General features: G+C 48.8%; 1 protein-coding gene and 1 non-coding gene across 3 annotated transcripts in view; one reads left to right on the top strand and one right to left on the bottom strand.

Annotated features, from left to right (window-relative positions):
* Positions 1 to 138: 138 nt before the first annotated feature.
* Positions 139 to 211, bottom strand: TRNAK-CUU (transfer RNA lysine (anticodon CUU)). The gene has a single exon. It is a non-coding gene; the product is annotated as a tRNA-Lys (tRNA).
* A 3,258-nt stretch (positions 212 to 3,469) lies between these two features.
* Positions 3,470 to 19,387, top strand: part of ADAMTS7 (ADAM metallopeptidase with thrombospondin type 1 motif 7) — a 78,773-nt gene continuing 62,855 nt past the window's right edge. Inside the window, exons 1-8 of one of the 2 annotated variants that reach the window (XM_064517808.1) lie at positions 3,472 to 3,680; positions 5,241 to 5,287; positions 5,362 to 5,593; positions 10,432 to 10,630; positions 14,360 to 14,556; positions 16,234 to 16,317; positions 17,213 to 17,337; positions 18,595 to 18,744. In XM_064517808.1, coding sequence (XP_064373878.1) covers positions 5,265 to 5,287; positions 5,362 to 5,593; positions 10,432 to 10,630; positions 14,360 to 14,556; positions 16,234 to 16,317; positions 17,213 to 17,337; positions 18,595 to 18,744 — 1,010 coding nt within the window. In that variant the 5' untranslated portion in view covers positions 3,472 to 3,680; positions 5,241 to 5,264. Of the gene's footprint in view, positions 3,681 to 5,240; positions 5,594 to 10,431; positions 10,631 to 14,359; positions 14,557 to 16,233; positions 16,318 to 17,212; positions 17,338 to 18,594; positions 18,745 to 19,387 lie in introns of both variants that reach the window. The other variant, XM_064517807.1, reaches the window with a different exon arrangement.

Genomic DNA, 19,387 nt, shown 5'->3' with positions numbered 1-19,387 from the left:
CAGGCCCTCCTCCGACCCCGGGTGCAGCCCTTTCTCAGTCGGGTTGTCATGGGCTTCATCGGAATCGCTGTTGCGTGGCTGGGAGAAGCGGGATGGGGAAGAAAAGAACAAAAGGGAAGGAAAAAAAGAAAAAGCACACGCCCAACGTGGGGCTCGAACCCACGACCCTGGGATTAAGAGTCCCATGCTCTACCGACTGAGCTAGCCGGGCGCCCCGTTTGTCCCTTTTCCTCTGCCCTAGTCAACGGCGCGGCGGTTCCCTCCGCCGCCTCCCCGAGCTCAGCGCGGCCGCCAGGGAATCCTCCGCGCCGCGAGGCGACGCCCGGTCGGGGAGCCGCGGCTGGGCCGGGCCGCTCTCCCCGGCAGCGGCCCCCGGGCCCCCGGCGCCTGGCAACGTGGGTGCTGCGGGGCGACGGCGAGGCCGCGGCCTGCGGCGGCCCTGGCGCCCACCTGCCTTCCACAGTGCCAGCCCGAACGGTTAATGCTGGCCAGTCCGACGGGTTTGAACAAATATCCGCTGTTTACAGACACAGCTGAATGTTTAGTGTTTTCTCTGTCAAAATGTTTCCTGTGATTATTTGACCCTATCTCTGTTTTCATATTTTAATCGTGATCACTCTCAAAAACAAATTCCCACCAAGGACAACAAAAGCGGAGCAGCAGCGAAAGCAAACTTCCTGGGAAGGCGGCAGGACTCCTCAGTACAGTTTGGAAACACGACACAGTCTCCAAACTCGTGTTTTTTCAAGAGATAAGCAAATATTTTGCATTTCTACAGATAGCTTCCTCTATTCATTTTAGAGTGCATGAATTATGAACACACGAGAGCCACATTAATTAATCCCTGTATAAATACACACCCAATACAGCCGTGCCGTGCTCTCCAACGCCCCTCGAACGGAGCGCGGTTCTCACGTTTTCCCTGCAGCGGCGCGTGCTGTAAAGCCAAGTTAATTCCCAAACGCGAGTCCTGCGGAGCGGAGAGGCCCGCGCGGAGGGGGCAGCGCGTTGCCCGGCGGCTGAGCAGGAACCGCTTCTCGCTCCCGGCTCAGAAGCACATCGGGGCCAGGGAGAACCTCTGGCGGCGTCAGAAATCCCAGTAAAAACTGCGAAGGGCTCAGCCCTTTGCTCCTTAGTTTATTTTTCTCCGCAGAAATGTACTGGTTCCTCACCTATACCCACATGACGTGTCCTCTCCAGCGCACGGAGGTGCCTGCTGCGTTTCCGTGCCCCAGCTTGCCAGGTGTGCGTCAAGCAAAGGGCAGAAGTGGCCGGACGGGCCATTTCTCTGGCTGAACTCCTGTCAGCGTCGCAGTACGCGGAAATATTCTTACCTGTGTCTCGCCCCATGCAAAATGTATTTGGGGCTGTATTACGGCTGGTGGTGCTTAGAAATGCACGCACTTTCAAGAACTGCTTCATTTAAAAAATGGCAGAGCTCCACTTAAGCAAGACGGGAGCAACTCTATTCTCATAAACCTGTTAAATCTCACTCCCAAGTAGTCTTTCAGAATGCACTTATCTGAAACTAAACATTCATTTTTGTTATTCTTCAAACATTTTACTCTTCTGGCTTAAATAGATAGAAGTAGGTGGTGAGTTCCTGAAGTGCAGAAGGAACAGGCAGAGGAAAGGATACAAGTAGCATATGCCATTAACAATAATCAGATGTATTTAATGAGGAAAGGACTATAATTTCCTGCAGCCTAAATGCCCTGCCAAAGAGTTATTTAAATGGAATCAAATTATCCAAGTTTTGTATTTCCCATTCATTTTATCCTGAAAAGAAAAACACTACATCAAAAGGGAAAGCCTCAGACTTTATACCTTAGGTATTTTTAGCTGGGAAAATGACATCCTAAGCCAAGCATTGAAGAAGTGGCATATTTTTCATTGACACTTGTGCAGAACCGCTGTGAGATGGGGGAGAGAGGCAGTAGTCTCGTGGACGAGCTGTAACCGGGCAGTTTGCAGGCAGGAAGGGAAAAAGAGGTTTTCTAGCAAACATACAAGCTTTTCTCCAGGCACTGATGCTCACTGCAGGGAAGGTTTTATTGCTTCACACCGCACAAAGACCTGGATTGCCCTTGTAAAACACGGTACAGGGAGCAGGCAGACAGCTCTGTTTTTCCCCTTCAGCTTATGTTACATCTGCATTTGGTGAGATCTGAGGAACAGACATCACCTAGGGCAGCACACGTAAGTTTGGCTGCGGACGGGGTAAAGGTGTAGGGAGGAAAGGCTTTGGAGAGGACCCTGGCACTGGCATCCTGTTCCTGTCCATGCAGCACTTTGTTTAAATTCTCTGCTTTCCGACGGGCCCGACGCCCGTGAATCTCTTACCGAAATGCTGGTGTGAGAGCTCTGTCCATGTCTGGGTCTCCTCCGGCTCCGGCAGAAACCCCAGGGGCCCGCAGCTGGCATGTCGTGGCCCTGGCCACTGCCACTCACATGCCCGTAGGACATCGCCGCTGGTCACCACAGCCGAGGTTCCCTTCACCCCGTCGGCTCCTCGCGATTTACCCCGCCGCGGTGCTGCCACAGGCCCCTCTCACCAGGCAGGCTCCAGGCCCGGCCTCAAATAGGGATTTCTGCCCCACCGCAGAGGGGGCTGGTGACAGGGGTGAGGGAACGGGCAGCCCAGGGCCCAGATGGCGGACCCAGACCCAAGAGGGACTTGGGGGCACCTGGACCTGAGGGGGACCCAGGGCAGGGCTGGGCCTGAGGGGACCCAGAGGACACCTGGGGGGACCGGGACTCAGGGAGCACCGGGACCAAAGGGGGCCTGGGGGAACCCAGAATCGCAGGAGAACTCTGACCTGGGGGGATCCTGACCTGAGTGGGAACCATACCTGGGGGGACCCGGATCCGGGGGGACCCTGACAGACCCTGAGGGAACCCTGGTCTGGGGGACCTGGACCCTGGGGGGACCCTGACCCAGTGGGACCTGGGGGGACTCTGACCCCGGGGGGACTCGAACCTTGAGGAGACCTTGACCCGGGGGGACCTGGACCCTGAGGGGACTCTGACCCGGGGGGGACCCCGACCCTGAGGGGACCCGGAACCCGGGGGGACTCGAACCTTGAGAGGACCCTGACCCGGGGGGCACCCTGACCCGGGGGGAACCCTGATCCGGGGGGACCCTGACCCCGGGGGGACCCTGACTCCGGGGGGACCCGGACCCGCGGGTGCAGTCCAAGCCCCGGGGGCTCGGGGCCGAGCCCGGGGCGGGCGGGAGGAGGCGACGGTCCCCCCGGGAAGGCGCAGGGCGCGACGCGGCTCCCGTCCCCGCTGCCCGCCGCGGCGGCCCGGCCGGCTCCCCCCGGGGCGGGCTGCGGCGGCGGCGCCGAGCCTCCCGGCCCTCAGCGAGGCGGCGCCGCGGGGAGGCGCCCGCGGGCCGCGCGGGGCCCGGCCGGGCCGGGGCAGCGGCGGGGCGGCGGGGCGCGGAGCGGGGCGGCCCCACGGCGCGGCTGGCGGCGGGCGCTCCCTGCCCTGCGCGGCCCGCGCCCTCCGCACCGCGGAGCCCAGCCCGCCCCGGCCCCGGCCCCGCCGCCGGCATGCCCCGCCGCCCGGCGAGCTGACGCCGCCCGCACCGATGCCTGCCCCGGGCAGCGTCCTGCTCCTCACCGCCGCGCTGGCGCTGGCGGCCGCGCAGCGGAGCCACCGGCCCGCGCAGCCAGGTGCGTGGCGGGGCGCGGAGGGGCGCGGGGATGCGCGCGGGGAGCGGGGATGGACGCGGTGCTGCCCGCGGTGCGCGGCGCTGCGCGGCGGTGCTGCCCCGGGGATGCAGAGCTGCGGGCGGTGCTGCCCTGGGGGATGCGGTGCTGCCCCGCGGTGCTGCTCCGGGGGATGCGGTGCTGCCCTGGGGTGCGCGGAGCTGCACACGGTGCTGGCCCGGGGGATGCGGTGCTGCCCCGCGGTGCTGCTCCGGGGGATGCGGTGCTGCCCCGGGGTGCGCGGAGCTGCACACGGTGCTGGCCCGGGGGATGCGGTGCTGCCCCGGGGTGCACGGAGCTGCACACGGTGCTGGCCCGGGGGATGCGGTGCTGCCCCGGGGTGCGCGGAGCTGCACACGGTGCTGCACGGGGTGCAGAGGCGAAGCCCGGAGCGGCCCCAGGTCCCCGCGCTTCTGCAGCCCGCCCGGCCTGGGGAGCACCGCTGGAGGCAGCGCGGGAGGCTTCGCCGCCGGAGCCCAGCTGTGTGGCTTCCAAGCATCGTTTCCCAGCTGGAATTTATTTTTTCCCAGCAGCTGTAATTAAGCAGCAGGAAGGTGTGCAGGGGAACTGGGGATAGCCCCGGCTGTGGCAGGGCAACCCCTTGTCACCACGAACCTGCCATCCTCTGGGTAGCAGAGCTGCACTGTCCCCTTCCTTATACTCCTCTATCCCTTCCCTCTTTAACTCCCTCTCTCAGGGAGAATCCCGGCCCCCCGCTCCTGTCCCGGAAGCCCCCAGGGGCAGGAGAGCCCAGCCAGGCGCCCCGCGTGCCCCGTGCCCTCCCCTCCAACCTGCTGCGTCCTCCTGCCCGTTCCCATAGCGGCCCTAGGACGCGGACACCCCTTCCATTCACAGGGATTTAATTTGGCAGGGAAGTGACCCCACAGCTAGCGCTACAGCCGCTCTCGGGTGGGATCAGCTCCCAGAAGGGGCTCAGCAAAGTCTCCGAGCGCAGTGCTGGCCAGTGGGAAGGAGTGGGAATGTATTGCCGGAGAGGGAAAGGGGGGAGTGTGGTCACTTGGACTAGGTTGGCCAAAACTGCCTTGAAACAACACTCTAAGAGTCAGGGTGCGGCTGGGGTGCCCTGGCGCGGTTGTCGTTTGTGTGACCGCGGGTGCTGACATAATTCAGCTTGTCCGAGTTCCCCATTTGCTCTCCTTCGACTCTTGCTCCGAATTGCTGTGGCACAGCCTCTGTCCCGGAGCTTGTGTGTCCCTGCGCGGCTGCCAGCTGGCAGAGGGGACGAGCTGCTTCTGCCCTGCAGTTCCTCTCGTCCTGAGGCAGGTGGCTAAACCAGGCGAGCTGACCTGGGACTGGGGCGAAATGAATTCTGCACTTACTGTTTCCAGGTCCTGGGAACTGGTAGAGGCAGTAGACATAAGGTACCAGCTCCAACAGTGGTACAATAGGTGCTTATTTAAGTACCTACCTCCACTGACTTTCTTTGGGAGATCAGCATCTAGCCAAGGGGCTTTGAAAAGATTATTAACTCTAAAACTAACCGTGGAAATCCTTTCTTCACAGAGCCTGTTCTGCAGTATTCCAGCAATGACATCGTTCATCCGATCAAGGTTGATGAGAGTGGATCATTCCTGTCTTATGATTTGTCTCACCGAGCAATTCATAAAAGGTCTCTCTCCTCCAGGAACAATTTCCTCGCCTTTTATGAACTGCATTACCAAGGACAACCCCTGAAATTCAACCTAAGCCTTAATAACAATCTCCTTGCACCTGGGTTTGTTAGCGAGAGACGGTACGGGGGAATCGCTAACGCCAAGATCCGGTCTCACAGCTACAACTCTTGCCACATGATTGGGGAGGTTCTGAGCCGGACGCTGAAAGGTGGTCTGGCAGTGCTCAGCACATGTGATGGACTGGTAAGTACTGAGATTTTTAAGCAATAACAAAATAATAGAAGTTGTGCGAAATATTTTTGTTGAAAGCAATGGCAAAGCTTCTATTGGCAGCAGCAGAGTCAGGATTTCATCTTGTAGGCTTGATGCTGCCTTGGATAAGTTAACAGAAATTTCCCATGGATTCCAGTGATTTCAGAACTCTGTTTGGGACTCTGTTTACTTGTGTTTCTGTTCAAATTCCTGAAGAAAGCAATTCTCATATCTCTTCCATCTTGTAATACATAAGTGTAGGATTATGGGAGACATTTGGAAAGGTATTCAAAGGCTAAAGATATTTATGATAAAGTGGTTCATGTATAATGAAACTTCTTAGTGTTTTGTGAACACCTAAGCTCCATGTTGTTATATAAATGATCAATAGCAGTAAAACCCACAAATTTGTGGTGATGACAAACTAGATGCAGGTATAAAGGGAAATGTACCTTTTCTGCAAAATACGTACATTCAGCCAGTGCTTCTTTTACCTATTAGAATAGATTATCAACTACTTGCATCTGTTAAGATTAGCAAACAAAAAGTCAGCGATTAAAGCATACCCAAGTGATTTAGGAGCAAAGTCATGTCTTCAATGTGATCTTGACATTTAGAAGTATAAGTTTTGCTGAAAGCCAAAGTCACCTTCCCAAGTAATACTGTTGTTACAGGTACTCCACAAGGCAAAATTTTGCTTTTAGCATAAATATGTGTATATGCATTTGCTTGCATTTAGCTAGCACAGGTTCCAAGTCCCCCCCCCCCCCCCGAGATTAAAATCACTTAGACATTTGCAAAAATGTCATCGTATGACTTGGTAACTCACATCATATGCAGACCTGCCCGTTCCCAAGCAGATACAGTGGGATAACGCGTGCCCTGTTTGGTTTGCAGGAAGCAGTGGGATGTGTGGAAAGTTCTGCTTTGCAGTGGCTCGCCCCAGGCGCAGAGCCCCACTGCTCCAGGACGTGCACGGGGTACAGGGCCTGGTGCTGCTGCAGAGGGAAGAATCATTAGCAGTTCTCATGCCTGTGGTCTGTGGATTTGGAGAGACGGTGATTTCCAGCCCTGGCTCTCCAGGGCAGGGGCTGTGTGTGCACATGTGTGAGATTCACCAGACCGTTGCATCTGCCTGCCTGCCGCAGGTGGCTTCAATTCAGCTGTGGGGCTGCGTTTGTATTTTTACCATCATGTGATAAAAAAAGACAGTATGTGTCTGTACATTGATTTAAAGTACACCAATACTACCAGGCTAGTTCAGAGATCTGCACAGGCCATACAAATCATTGCTCTTTGTCTGGAAACACAAAACTGTGCTGCTGAATTTCAGCGAGCGCGTAAAGAGTGTTGTGCACAGATGAGCAGCAGGTGAATGTTGCTGCTGCCTTTTTATGACCAGAAGCAATGAAGCTGCAAGAAGAGTGGTCAGACCTTCACCACCCATGACTGATGGCGAGGTGGAGGCACTAAGAGGATAGGGGCCAGGGTCACACACCCATGGCTGTTCCACTGTGCTAGATCTGATCTAGGATTTCAGATTCAAAAAGAAGTTGGCAGAAGTGGAACAAGCACGGGAGGGACATTCAGTGTGTCTAGTGGTCGAGGCAGAGGTCAAGGAGAGTTTGCTCTGTCAGTGTGGCATGGAGAAGGTCATGCAAAATGCTGAGCACATCCTGAAAGGTGTTGAGTTTGCTCTTTTCCTACCAAAACTCCCTGTACTTTATAGCTCATTGACCGGTTGGGTCAGGTCTTTTCATTTCCCCTTTTGCCCTTAGTTCTGCAACTTGGATTTCTGTCAGCAAGGGCTTTGTAGCCTGGAGGAAGCCTGCCAAGGGAAGGCTGCAGACCTTGAGAAGGGAGGCAAGCGGCTTAGCCTACAGCTGGGAATCACGGTCCAAGCTCTGACACTGCCTTTGCATTGACTTCCTCTGCGGCTTTGGGCAGTTTCCCCATCTAACAAGCCGGGACTGTAATAACTCACATCTTCAGAGGGATAAATGCTGCAGAAAATAGCCAGGCCCATTCATTCAGATAAAAAATAGACTAATGCATCTGGGAGGAAACCACGACCTTTTGATTCACATTTTTGCGAATGTTTGTATGAGAGAAATATTGATTGCTGTAATGTACACAGAAATAGAAAGTGTCATGAATGCTCCTGTGAATGTGCATCTGCACGTGGACACCCCTTCATAATATGTGATGGTTCTGGAAATGTTTGCCTGGCCTCATCCTGCCAGGGAACTGAAATACTACCATGTGACTTAGAAAACCAATCTTATAGTGTGAGTCAGGCAAAAATAAACTATTAATAGTGAATAGGCTGAAGTATATTCACACAGTTCATTTTGAAATGTGTACTAGGAACTAATTAACACAATTAAATCTCTTTTTATAAATTGACCACAAGTAGTAGAACAGGAAAAGAAATTACTTATGAAATAATTTGTTGTCCACATAGTATGTCTCCCAGCTCAGCCCTTTTTGTAGTAGTGTTTGGAGAACTACATAGTTAATGTTTGTAAAGTATATTGAAAGGGAAAATATAATGTAAATTCTAGGGATTAGTATTATCTGTAAAGAAGCAGAAAAAATTGTTAGCTTACAATCGTTAGCCCAGCATCACAAGAGAAGTGCGAGGTGGTCCAGCGACCCAGTGGCCTGCAGTCCATAAATGGTGAATGGCAAGTGAACCTTGGCTGTAAATTGCTTTAAGGCTTCACTACTCAGTCTTAAAATAACAACAACTTTTTATCAGACACATACTAAACTACTGAAAACCGTACCAATGGTGTAGTGTCTGTCTTGCATAATTATTATGGAAAATAATATGTATCCCTGAACTGTTGCTTCGTTACAGTGAATTAATCACATACCAATTGGAATCATGCCAGGTATTAAAGGGTGTAAACAAGAAACACGTTACTATTTCGTGAAAGCAAAGAGCTATAGGGTACATAAGTATATTATATTTATACCTGATGGTAATACCTTGTGTTTCAAGCCCAAGGTTGCTTTATTAAAAGCACTTTGCAATCCTAACTCGTAATGCAAAGATGCTTTGACCCAAAATTCCTGCTTATGACAACATCAAGTGTTGAAATTCATCACATTAGCACCTCTAAGAGACAAGTTCCTCTGTTATCATCATTTTGCACAGCACCTGGTCTAGTACTTATAAACAGTGCAACATGGAGTAATTACACCTCGTTTAACACCCTTGGCCTGTCTTTTGACAGCTCTGTTTTTATGACCAGGCTTGCAGTTTCTTAGAATAGTTATAAGACTTTGAACTCTTCCTGTCAATGATTTTAAAATAAACCATAGTCTTAAGAGCTGGGTTCTGCTCTCTCTTGCACTAGTTTTCCAGTAAAATTTCATCTTTTCCAAGGTTTTTTATTGCTGTTGTTACAGACTGTTGTGAGTGAGAGTAAGAAAGGCAGGAGTTACAGGTGTTAGTACAGTTTACTAAAATGGACTATGACATAAAGATGCAAAAAAGTTAACCAAGTGTGTTTATAGAGAGAGAAATATACCTTTTCGCTGACAGCAAATCCCACGGAGAGCTGCTGCATTCTCCAAACAGCTCAGAACCTCCCTGGGACACAGTGAGGCCTCTCAAAGATAATAGACAAAGCTGAGCATGAACAAGTTCTTGAGTAAGCATAGGACGCCTCAGCCTGCTCCAGACAGCCAGACAGGGGTAAGGCTGCTGAAGCAACTGACTCTGTAAAGAACAGATGGAGTTGTGTTATAGCACATAATACCTTACGAAACATTGCTAACGGCAGCATCCTCTCATAACTGAACGACTGTCTGCTTGCAATAAATCTGCAGACTCCAGCTCAGAAAATGTCCTTGGAATGAAGCTGCCCTTTCAAAGAACTTCCCATCAGGCGAATGCAAGCATTTTCAGATAGCGGTTTGTACTTGAGATACAGTTTGGAGGCTCTGGAGTCCTGGGTGACTCCATAACAAAGTGTTGCAGCTGGGCCAGGGGTCAGAGAGCTCATAATTAACCAAAGAAAGTTTTAGGATTTCATTTCCTGCTAAAGGAAAGATGCCAATAACACAGCCTCTCTTTGCTGCATTGAGAGACAATGCTCCTTATCCTAATACTGATTTTCCTTGATTTGAGTTCCTGCCATGATCAAGTGCTCCTGCAGATTGCTCTTCCTCTTCCCTAAAGGTTTTCCGAGGTTTGGCCATAGGAAGTCTGTAACTCAATGGTTCAGAATGGTGGTGCTTAGATAGCACCAAAGGCCAGAAGCAACTGGCTTCATCTTAGGAGGATATCCTTATGAAAACACTTCCATTTGTGCAACAGTTACTCAAAAGACTGGTACTGCACTATGGTCAAAGCCAGTACTTTGGACTGGCTCCCTAGACACTCCAGAACTTCTCCAGTAAGGTCAGAGAGAGATGACTTCGTGCAGAGGAGAAAAAACTGTCTGTGATCATATGCACATATTCGTGATGTGTTCTGGTTCTGTTTCTCTGGAGAAGACATTTCTCTGTCTCAACTCCTCCTTGCAGTCCCTGAGCTCCTCAGTGTCAGACATCCTTCCAGTTCATCACACATCTGCAGTTTGTGCTTGGGGTCTCTTTAGCTTTTTGCTTTCTTAAACTTTAGTGCATGATGGATTGTTCTCTTTTCTCTGGGAATTCAGAGCTCAAAACATCAGTAAAAATAGTTTCTGTAGAGAATACCTGTTTTTTTCCCGGGAAGTTTTGCAAACCTATCTCATTCCTGATTTTATCGTTGTGAGTCTTTATTTGTTACAGATGGCTTCACAGTTACAACTCTCTCTCTCTCTCTCTGCTAGAAAGGTGTGTTTCGGCTCATGAATGAAGATTATTTCATTGAACCACTAGCTGCAAACTTTCGCGAGGATGGCACAGCTCAGCCCCACAGGATATATAAACGCCATGCTCCAGAGCACGACGGAGAGGGACTGGTGATAGGAGCCAGGGGAGTGCAAGACAGAAAGGAGCCAGCTGTGTGGAAGACATGTGGCGTTCAAGGTATTTGCTTCTTTTTCTTTCATTTTGCAATGAGCCAGTAGCAGCTTGATCCCAGAATTCATCATTTTAGTTCTGTAAGTTTGAAGTATACAGTAAAAAGATAAATGAAAATGCACCAGTCCTTTGAGGTGCCGAGTCCTCTAAGTCCCCCTCAGCAGACATGTTAATCTTAAACCCCAGCATTCATCTCTCATGTTAAGCTTCCAGTATACAACTTTTATCCATGAATGACACTGCTCTTAGTTTGAGCTTTGCAAGTCACTGTGCTGAAGATCCCATTTGTCACGTAGGCTGGCTAGAAGGAAAACCTCCAAACCACTAAAGAAGTAATTGAACCATAATCTTTGAGTGGGGAAACCATGAATTTTATGGAGTCCCGCTAAGCAGTGATATTTTATTTGGAAGGTGTGCTGGCATGACGGTGATCAGCAGTACAGTGGATCCCTCTGGTAGGTGCATACCTGGATGGCCTGGAGCTCCTCACTGTGGGACAGCCAAGTTTCCAGAAGTGTATGCACATAATTATTTCCACAAGCATTTTTATTATGGGAAGGCTGACCACTGTTTCAAATTGCTATTCAGGAAAATTTGCTTGCTTAGCACCAAGCAGTGATTTTGCAGCATTCATGGCTGGATCCCACAAGTCACAGAAATTATTTTAGAGCACAGGCTTTTTTTTTCCTGCCAATTTTTCTGCATTTGCCTATGTTTCTCAAATACATGACTCCACTTCACTGCATGCTGAACCTCAGGCCTCTTGCTGTCGTGTTCTCCTCCTGGTCCTGCTGCAAGCCTTCTTTGATAGGGAGACTGAGTATTTGTTTTCATTTCCCTGCAAACATCAATTTATGGCCTGCCAGGAGATGGGGGTTTCAGAGTAAAATCTTGACTCCGATGTACTGAATACCAAAATTCCCCTTTACTCCAGTGGATCCAAGTTTTCACCTTGACGCATCTGACTGGTAGTATTCATGTAAAGCAAATTAAGCATTTTCTGTATCCATAAGTACCTTACATGTAATAGTATCTAGGAATTAATTTCTGCAATTTCAGCCACTTCTGCAGAGGCATCTCTCCCTTCTGCTTTGCAGATAGAGTAGAAAAATAGCAATTTTTCTTAGTGGGCTCACCCTTTCTCACAGGACATTTATTCTGAGTCTCTGCAGGGCAGTGGTCTCCTTGCTTTCTTCCTGGACACGGGGAAGAGGGTGATCCTGGCAGAAAATAGCTGTCCCAGAAAATGCAAGCAGTAGTGGCTCTGATGGACAGTGTTGTCTTCTGAACATAGGCCTGGGAGGAATTGCAGCTATCCCCAGCAGAGTTTTGAGTTTATTAGAGCATAACTCAGATGCTGCATTGCACAAAGACAGGAGCGCAGGCTGGATTTCTGGTGCTTCGGAGGGAGACGACACCAGGCTCAGAGAGGGAATTTCAAGCCTTTTCCATTATGAAATCCTGAGGCTAGTCACAAACATGTTGCCACTGTCCTCAGCGAAGAAGAACAAATCAGTGCTTAGGGCAACCTAACTGGTGGAGTGTGAACCACATCCCAGGAGAGATGGTACAGCTGCACTGAAGTCTGTGTTGCCTTTGTGATTTTGTAGTTGTTTTTCCTCGGCCTAGCTGGATAAAATTGTGTGTCTGCTTGCTGCAAACTTGCTTCCCAGACATCATGTTGAGGCGCACCGCTTAGGCAGAACTCCCAGAGGCAAGAGAGGGAGCAAAGGTACATTTTCTGCCTAACAATCTGGAGCAGATTTTAACCATGAGTTCATAGCTTATTTGGAAAGCTGGTGCATTATCCAGACGTCTTCTCAGCAGTTACTGCCTCAGGAGACATCTGGTCCTGATGCTGCAGGGCCAAGAATCGTCCCTCCAGAGCGTAATCAGGTAGCTGTGGACGAGGAGTGCTCGCAGTTCTCAGTGCAAAGTGATGAAGCAGCAGATCTGTGTGCAATGGACAACAGTCCAAAATTGTTCCTGGACAGATAGGATTACAATGCGGGGCTCAAGGAGTGGAATTATAAAGACTGGATGGAGGATGATAGGTTTTTTGTTACTGCTTTAAGGCAGAGAGAGCATGCTGGTTACTTCTCATCCGTCTAGAGCAGATTGTTTGGAAAAACTTCCAAATCCTGCTGTAAAGATTTCAAGTAATTCACCACATCCCTGCTGAATTGTTCCAGTGCTTAGCAACTCACGAGGTGCTTTAATTCTAGTCTGAATTTGTGAAGCTACATCTTCCAGCTGGTGCATCATGGTTTGCTTAGCTCTTAGAGCTCTCTGCTTTCAGAAACCCTTTCTTCTATTATCAGATCATCTTTAGGCGTCCTTCTGTTAATCTGAATGAATTGAACTTCTTTAGTCTGTGATAATAATCATAATGGTTCCTTTTAGACTTTAAAGTCTATTAATTATAGATGAATTTTGCTGGGTATAATAGGGACAGTTTGTAATGCATGTGAATCTCTACTGGAATACAGAACAGTAGATGTGATTTATACACCCTGAAAAGGAAAACAAAGTCTGTAGGATTTGTATTACTTCAAATCTTTCATTTTGTATTGACACATTACTGCTTTTCTTTGCAAAACAGCACACAGCCAGTTGGTATTAGACTGACCTTGGTATTTAGTTTCTGTCAATAGCCTATGCTGCATAGTGTGAGCTTGTATGTACAGCTGAGTAAGTGTTTAAGAGGGATCTCAAAGCAAAAATGCCGTGCAAATCCTCTGTGGTATCCAGGGAACCTCCTGCACCCCTACTCTCCAAAGTGTCTTGACGTCCTGAATGAAAGCTTAGCAGCAACGGACACAACGAAAACAAGCTCCAAGGAAGTTGTTTTGATTAAACTGTCACACTGGTATTAGCGATTCGTCAAATTATCTAGATACTTAGGATTTTTCAGGCTAGAGGATAAAACACTCTTTCACAGTTAAAGTACAGTATAGTCCATAAAATGTGAAAGTCCATTGTTAATGAAGTAAAGCTGAACCCTTAGAAACTGGTCATAAAAGCAATTCCCACTGTGTGTGATGTGGTTTGTAAAGCCTTTACCCAGCTTGGGACTGACCCTGACCTTGATCTTGAAGCAGCGTCATAGGAAAAGTCTCTGCATGAGAATTCCCAGTTGCTCGTTTGTGTTAGGAATGTCCACGCTCTCCTCCAGCATCATGGGCCTTTTCAGCCTGATAAATGTTCCCGTTGTTTCTCCTTGGGTACAGCTCCCGGTGACAAGCAATAAGGGGACCAGGGTGGAACTGAAATTTAGTCTCCATGTGGCCTAGGAAATCTCTGTGTATTCCTGCATGTTTCAGCCCTGCTCAGGACACTTCATGGTCTTTGGCATTTGGCTCAACACATCGGTCCAGCTTTGGGGCATGGAATTTATTGTGCTAGGGAACTGTTTTTCCCTGGTAAAATCTAGCTGTGTGATTGTGATCAGAAATGGTGAGCCACTGGTGCTGTTTCTTGGTGCGTGTTCAAGCATCCCTGCATGGCTGCCTGTAAATTCATTTATCAACACAAACCGTAAGTGTTCTGCATTGGAGATTCCTATGTCTGATGGAGTCTTCACGTTCCTCTTGGAATATTTCAAAACCTGTTCCAGTCAAAGAACTTATTCCAAATACTTGGTTGTTTTTCCTTTAATTCAAAAAAGAAAAAAAATACACCCTGATGATATTTTACTGATTTTGTGGACGTTTTACCAAAAAAAGTCTTTTTCAGAATCTCAGAAAAGCCTGGAGAGGTCTGAGAAGAGGAGGGAAAGATGGGAACAGAAACAGCAGAAAAAGAGAAGAATAAAGCAACGCTCCATCAGCAAAGAGAAGTGGGTGGAAACATTGGTGGTAGCAGACACCAAGATGGTAGAATACCATGGGAGTGAGAATATAGAGAAGTATGTGCTGACTGTAATGAACATGGTGAGTCCTGGCTTTCTCAACTGCATAACCCGCCAGCAGCTCGGGAGTGGTAGCTATAAGACATAAAGGCCACTGGGCTTTCCGGGACTTGTCCCTGCTGTGACCTCTTAAGTCTCTCACCAAACAGGCTGTTCACGTCCGCACTTTTGCTTTTCTGCGTTGCTCGGCACTCTGTCTGCTCCGAGAGAATGTCGTGGGGGTAAGCCAGCGCGCCCAACGCGCTGTGTAAATGGGAGCAGCTCTTAGCCTGCAGCAATTCCACCTTTCCCGCTGGGTTTAGGGAGCCATTCTTTTCTCCTTCTCACAAACGGGGATGCTTAATGTGGCCTCCTAGGGAGATGCCCCAAGGGCAGTGCTATTCCCTCCAGACCTGAAGTTTCAGGGAAGGGAAATGACGGGTGCTGCCCTCACCGCTGTGCCACTCTCGGTGAGAGAGAGCAGGGACCCTGTGTGTGCGCTCTGTGCCCTGCACAGCGTCACCACGGCTGCTTTCCCAGGCAGGTGTGCAGGCAGCGTGCGCAGGGAAATGCAGCTGAAGCTGCAAGCACTCTGCAGCCTGCACGTAAGGGCACCCACAGCCCTCTGCTCGATAAGGGAAACCTTCCCACAAGCGGAAAGCCCCACAGGGACATGAGAGCGTTGGCTCAGACTCCCTTGTACTCAAAACTGGCAGTGCCAGCCAGAGGCACGCGCAGAAGGAGCACTTCAGGGGAACTACCATCATGTTTCTCGTCTTAGTCTTGAGATACTGCCCTGCAGCCAGCCAAATGCCGGGGAGCTGGTGCCAGCCAGCCTGTGATGAAGGGTGTGCTAGTCTGGTTAGCAGGAGATAAATGAATGGCTTTCCTGGGAATGTGCCACTGCGAATAGCTAAGGGAAGGAGTCAAGCACAGCACCAGATTACAGCTGAGCTGTATTTCTGGCCCCAAAACATGGGAGCATTTGGTGATAAAAGTTATAGGCAGGCTTTAAAAGCTAATTACAATAATTGGATTCAAATTCCTCAACAGCTCATGCTGCTGCTTAAACTCTAGGTGCTCTGGAGACATTCATTGGAAACTACATGGTCTGGTGTGTTAACAAACTAACACTTCGCATCTTGAGTACTGCAGTTAGTTCTGCTTGGATCAAATGTGAAGAGAGCATGGCGGTCTTCATTGAAAATCCATGGGGCATTTGCTAACCCCATAAAACCACCAGATAAGTTAGCATGATTTGGTATCATTTATTTACCCTTCTGCTGCTGTGGGAGTACCTGTTTGCATTTCAGAAAAGGGCTTTGGCTGATGGCCAGAAAAGAGGATGGGATTGGGCAGAGGACCCCAAGGTAGCGTCCCTGGATTTCTCCTAGTTGGTGAATGCACTGACAGAGAGCATGTCAAACACATCCATTATGGAGTGAAAGCAGAGGTGTTCCTCAGGCATTTCTGGTGGAATTTCAATGTGCTGCAGAGATTATACCAATTTCAAGTGGAGATATCCTTGCACTACAAATGTTTCAGTCCAAATCTGCATCTGGTCTTGTCTTTCATTTTGGAAATTCCCTGAGATGTTGTCAACAACTTTCAGTAGCTTCCCTTTGAGCTCGTGTTCCTTCACAGATATACTTATCAGGAATACTGTCACACAGCAATGACTTTCTTTTTGGCTTTATTTATTTGGCTTTTGCATTTGCAGGTGGCAGGTCTGTTCCATCATGCCAGTATTGGGAACCCCATCAACATTGCTATAGTGCGACTCATCCTGCTAGAAGATGAGGAGGTAAGAAGTAAACAGTGTGACTCACATTTCCATCGTGGCCGCCAGACTCTGGGATAAATAAAGAGCTGGCCTTGAAAGCCTATAAGCGCTCTTTTATGCTGTTAGCCTGCCCTGGGTGAACTGGCATAAGATGAAGGCTCAATTCCTGTGCCTCAATTCCTTGTCTTCTCCCTGGGCTGCATCCCAGTTAGAGATAGGGGGATTCCATGGGCAGAGGAGTTGTGGAGTCTGATTCTTAGAATAGCTAGTCACTTATTCATTAATTTGTGATAGTTTCACATCAGAATATCTTCCTTCCCATCCTGTAACCTATTGGATGTTACCCAATGCCACTGGTGCTGCTATTTTGCTTTTGGCAGCATGCCTTCAAATTTAGGGGAGGAATAGGCCCCATGTCAGCGGTCAGGCTGAGGGCAAGGGTGTATCCAGCGGATGCTGAGCAGCTCTGCTTCTGCTGCGCAGAGCCGGGCAGGTCCCGCAGGAATATCACAGCTAGTAGCATTGGCTGAGGGCTGTGAAATGCTGGTTGTTTGTGCTTCCCAGCTGCAATGATCATTCTCAGGGAGCCTGAAGCTGCTTAGCTGTTCAGCGTGGCTCCCCAGCTGCATCCTTCTCTGAAGCACATCAGTCAGGATGGAATATTTTCCGGCAGTGTTTCTTAACCTCCTGTATTAGATGATACAATGTTTCAACTGAATCACAGAGGAAAAGAAAGCAGAAAAAACCTGGATTCCCACCCAACTTACAACTTATAAATATGGACCAATTCCATCTGGTTTGCACTTACTTCTGATTTCACTCTGATGTGTCTGAGATCAGAGCCCTCCCCACTGCATCCTAAAAACCAAACAAGTCCTGCAGCAATATGACAGCAGACTTTTAATCACGTTGGCAGGAGGATCTGAAAATCTCCCACCATGCAGACAACACCTTGAAAAGTTTTTGCAAATGGCAGAAAAGTATCAACATTAAAGGAGATTCCCATCCATTGCATCATGATGTCGCAGTTCTACTCACAAGGTATTGTGCCCATGGGCTAATTTTATGCTTTCAGCTGCTACTTTACCCGTTAGAAATTGCTCTGATAGCTGGAGGAACATGGACACCTAGGCAGCCAGATGCACATCTCAGTGGGATCTGTCTAAATCTCACTCCCAGTACCTGAGCCCTGTCTCAGATGCCCGCACTGTCTCAGATGCCCGCACATGTGGTTAGACATACAGCATGAAATTTGAAGACTGCCTGGCCTTAATGGCTGGAACTGGTCTCAAACTTCAGGTTTAAATCTGGAGATAGCTTCCAGTTGGGGTTTCCAAACTAGGTTTTCACCATGGCCCTATTGCCAAGTCTCAGCATGGCTTGATCCTCCCAGGAGATTTACCTGGGGATGAACTCTCCTATTTTCCTTGTAGACTAATGCAAGGATTTGCAAAGCAGTCTCAAAAAAGGCCCCTAACCTCCCATGAAGATCAGTGAAATTCATTCCTCTGGCCAAGTTTATATACCTTGCAGTCAAAACGTACAGTTTGATGGTTTCGGGCTGCAGCAGCTTGGTTGTTGGCAATATCATGTTTGTTTGTGCACTGCTTCACAGACCACAGTGGTTTTATCTTCTTTAGGAGATCTGTTGTGTAGCAAAAATAAGATAATTAAGGCCTTGTGCTTCAATAAAGTTGTTCTTCCTGGGTGGCTCGAGCTTCTCTGCATTAGACCACAGCACCCCTGGGATGTAATTCCCCAGGAAATGCAGTAACTGCTTAATTATTACCAGCATCAGCTTTATTTATACAATGGAATAAATGTAGCCAGGCTGGCTTGCATTTCCCATTAATCAGGCTTTTTAATATGCTGGGGATACTAGGAGAGTAAAGGAGAAAGAAAAGGTCATAAATCTTGCTGCAGTGGAAAGCCATTTGGATGTCTCCATTCTTGCTTCTGTTTGGCCAGCATCAGTGCATCTTCTTCTGCTGGCTCAGACATGTCCTGCAGCACCCTCTCTGTCCCAGGGACAAGCGTATCAGGGCTGCGGCGGAAGGGTTTACTCTGCCGAGAGCCGATCTGCTGCTGGCGAGCTTTGCTTGCCTGGCTTCATGCAAACCTTGCGCGGCCTGAGCGTTTGGGCTCTCCCTTCCCATCGAGAGCTGACTTTGCTCAGCTCCCTCTAGCCCTGCCTGTGCTCATTTTCATGTTTGCTTTGAAACATGCTGTTTTTAAACAATCTCTTGCCCTCTGTGTGTGTATGTGTGTGTGTGTTTTTGTTGTTTCCAAATGTCAAAGGAAAGACATCTGTGCAGCAATGAACAGACCCTGTGAGACTCTGGGTCTGTCTCACGTGGCAGGAATGTGCCAGCCCCACCGAAGCTGTAATATAAACGAGGACACGGGACTTCCCCTGGCGTTCACCGTGGCCCACGAGCTCGGACACAGGTACCACCAATTTCCTAATCTCTTCTCTGACCTCTGTTCTTTGCACTGTCTAGTCAGGGGTTGAAAAGGTACAAGTAGAAGCTGGAAGAATATTACTGAGCAGTTCCTCACTTATGCAAAACTTTCTGACTCCAGAGGAATTTACCCGGAGAATTTCACTTCAGAGAGTTAAGTTTTTGATTGCCATAGGCTCACTGAAAATCATGTACTCCAAGGAAACCTAGACTAATTACATTTGTACACTACTTCCTGTGTTGCTGAAGTTAAAGATTTTGGAGAATAGGGTTGTTTGGTAAGGATAAAATTTAGTCTGTGTATAGAATCAATGATGGGATTTTGCTTGTCCTAATTTCTACTGTGTTTAAGGCCATTAAACTTTGAAAAGGTCGTTTGGTCATCATAGTTCGTAATTGATATCTTTGTATGATGAAAGCATATACTCAATAAGTTTAATTAGATCAGTCTTGTTCCGTATTCTCATTACTTTTTTATTGGCCAAGTTTTCAGTTAAGAAAGCTGAAATGAAAGTCTTGAAAAAAGATATGTATCTTGGTAAAAATACCATGTAATGACTTATTCATTAAATTATATTAGATTTTTGCTTCATTAATCTATTCGGTTAAATGCTTGCTTTATATATTTT

This window comes from Dromaius novaehollandiae, chromosome 10, assembly GCF_036370855.1.
Source record: "Dromaius novaehollandiae isolate bDroNov1 chromosome 10, bDroNov1.hap1, whole genome shotgun sequence".
NCBI classification, from domain to species: Eukaryota; Metazoa; Chordata; class Aves; order Casuariiformes; family Dromaiidae; genus Dromaius; species Dromaius novaehollandiae.
This window is presented reverse-complemented; position numbering and strand designations above follow the sequence as displayed.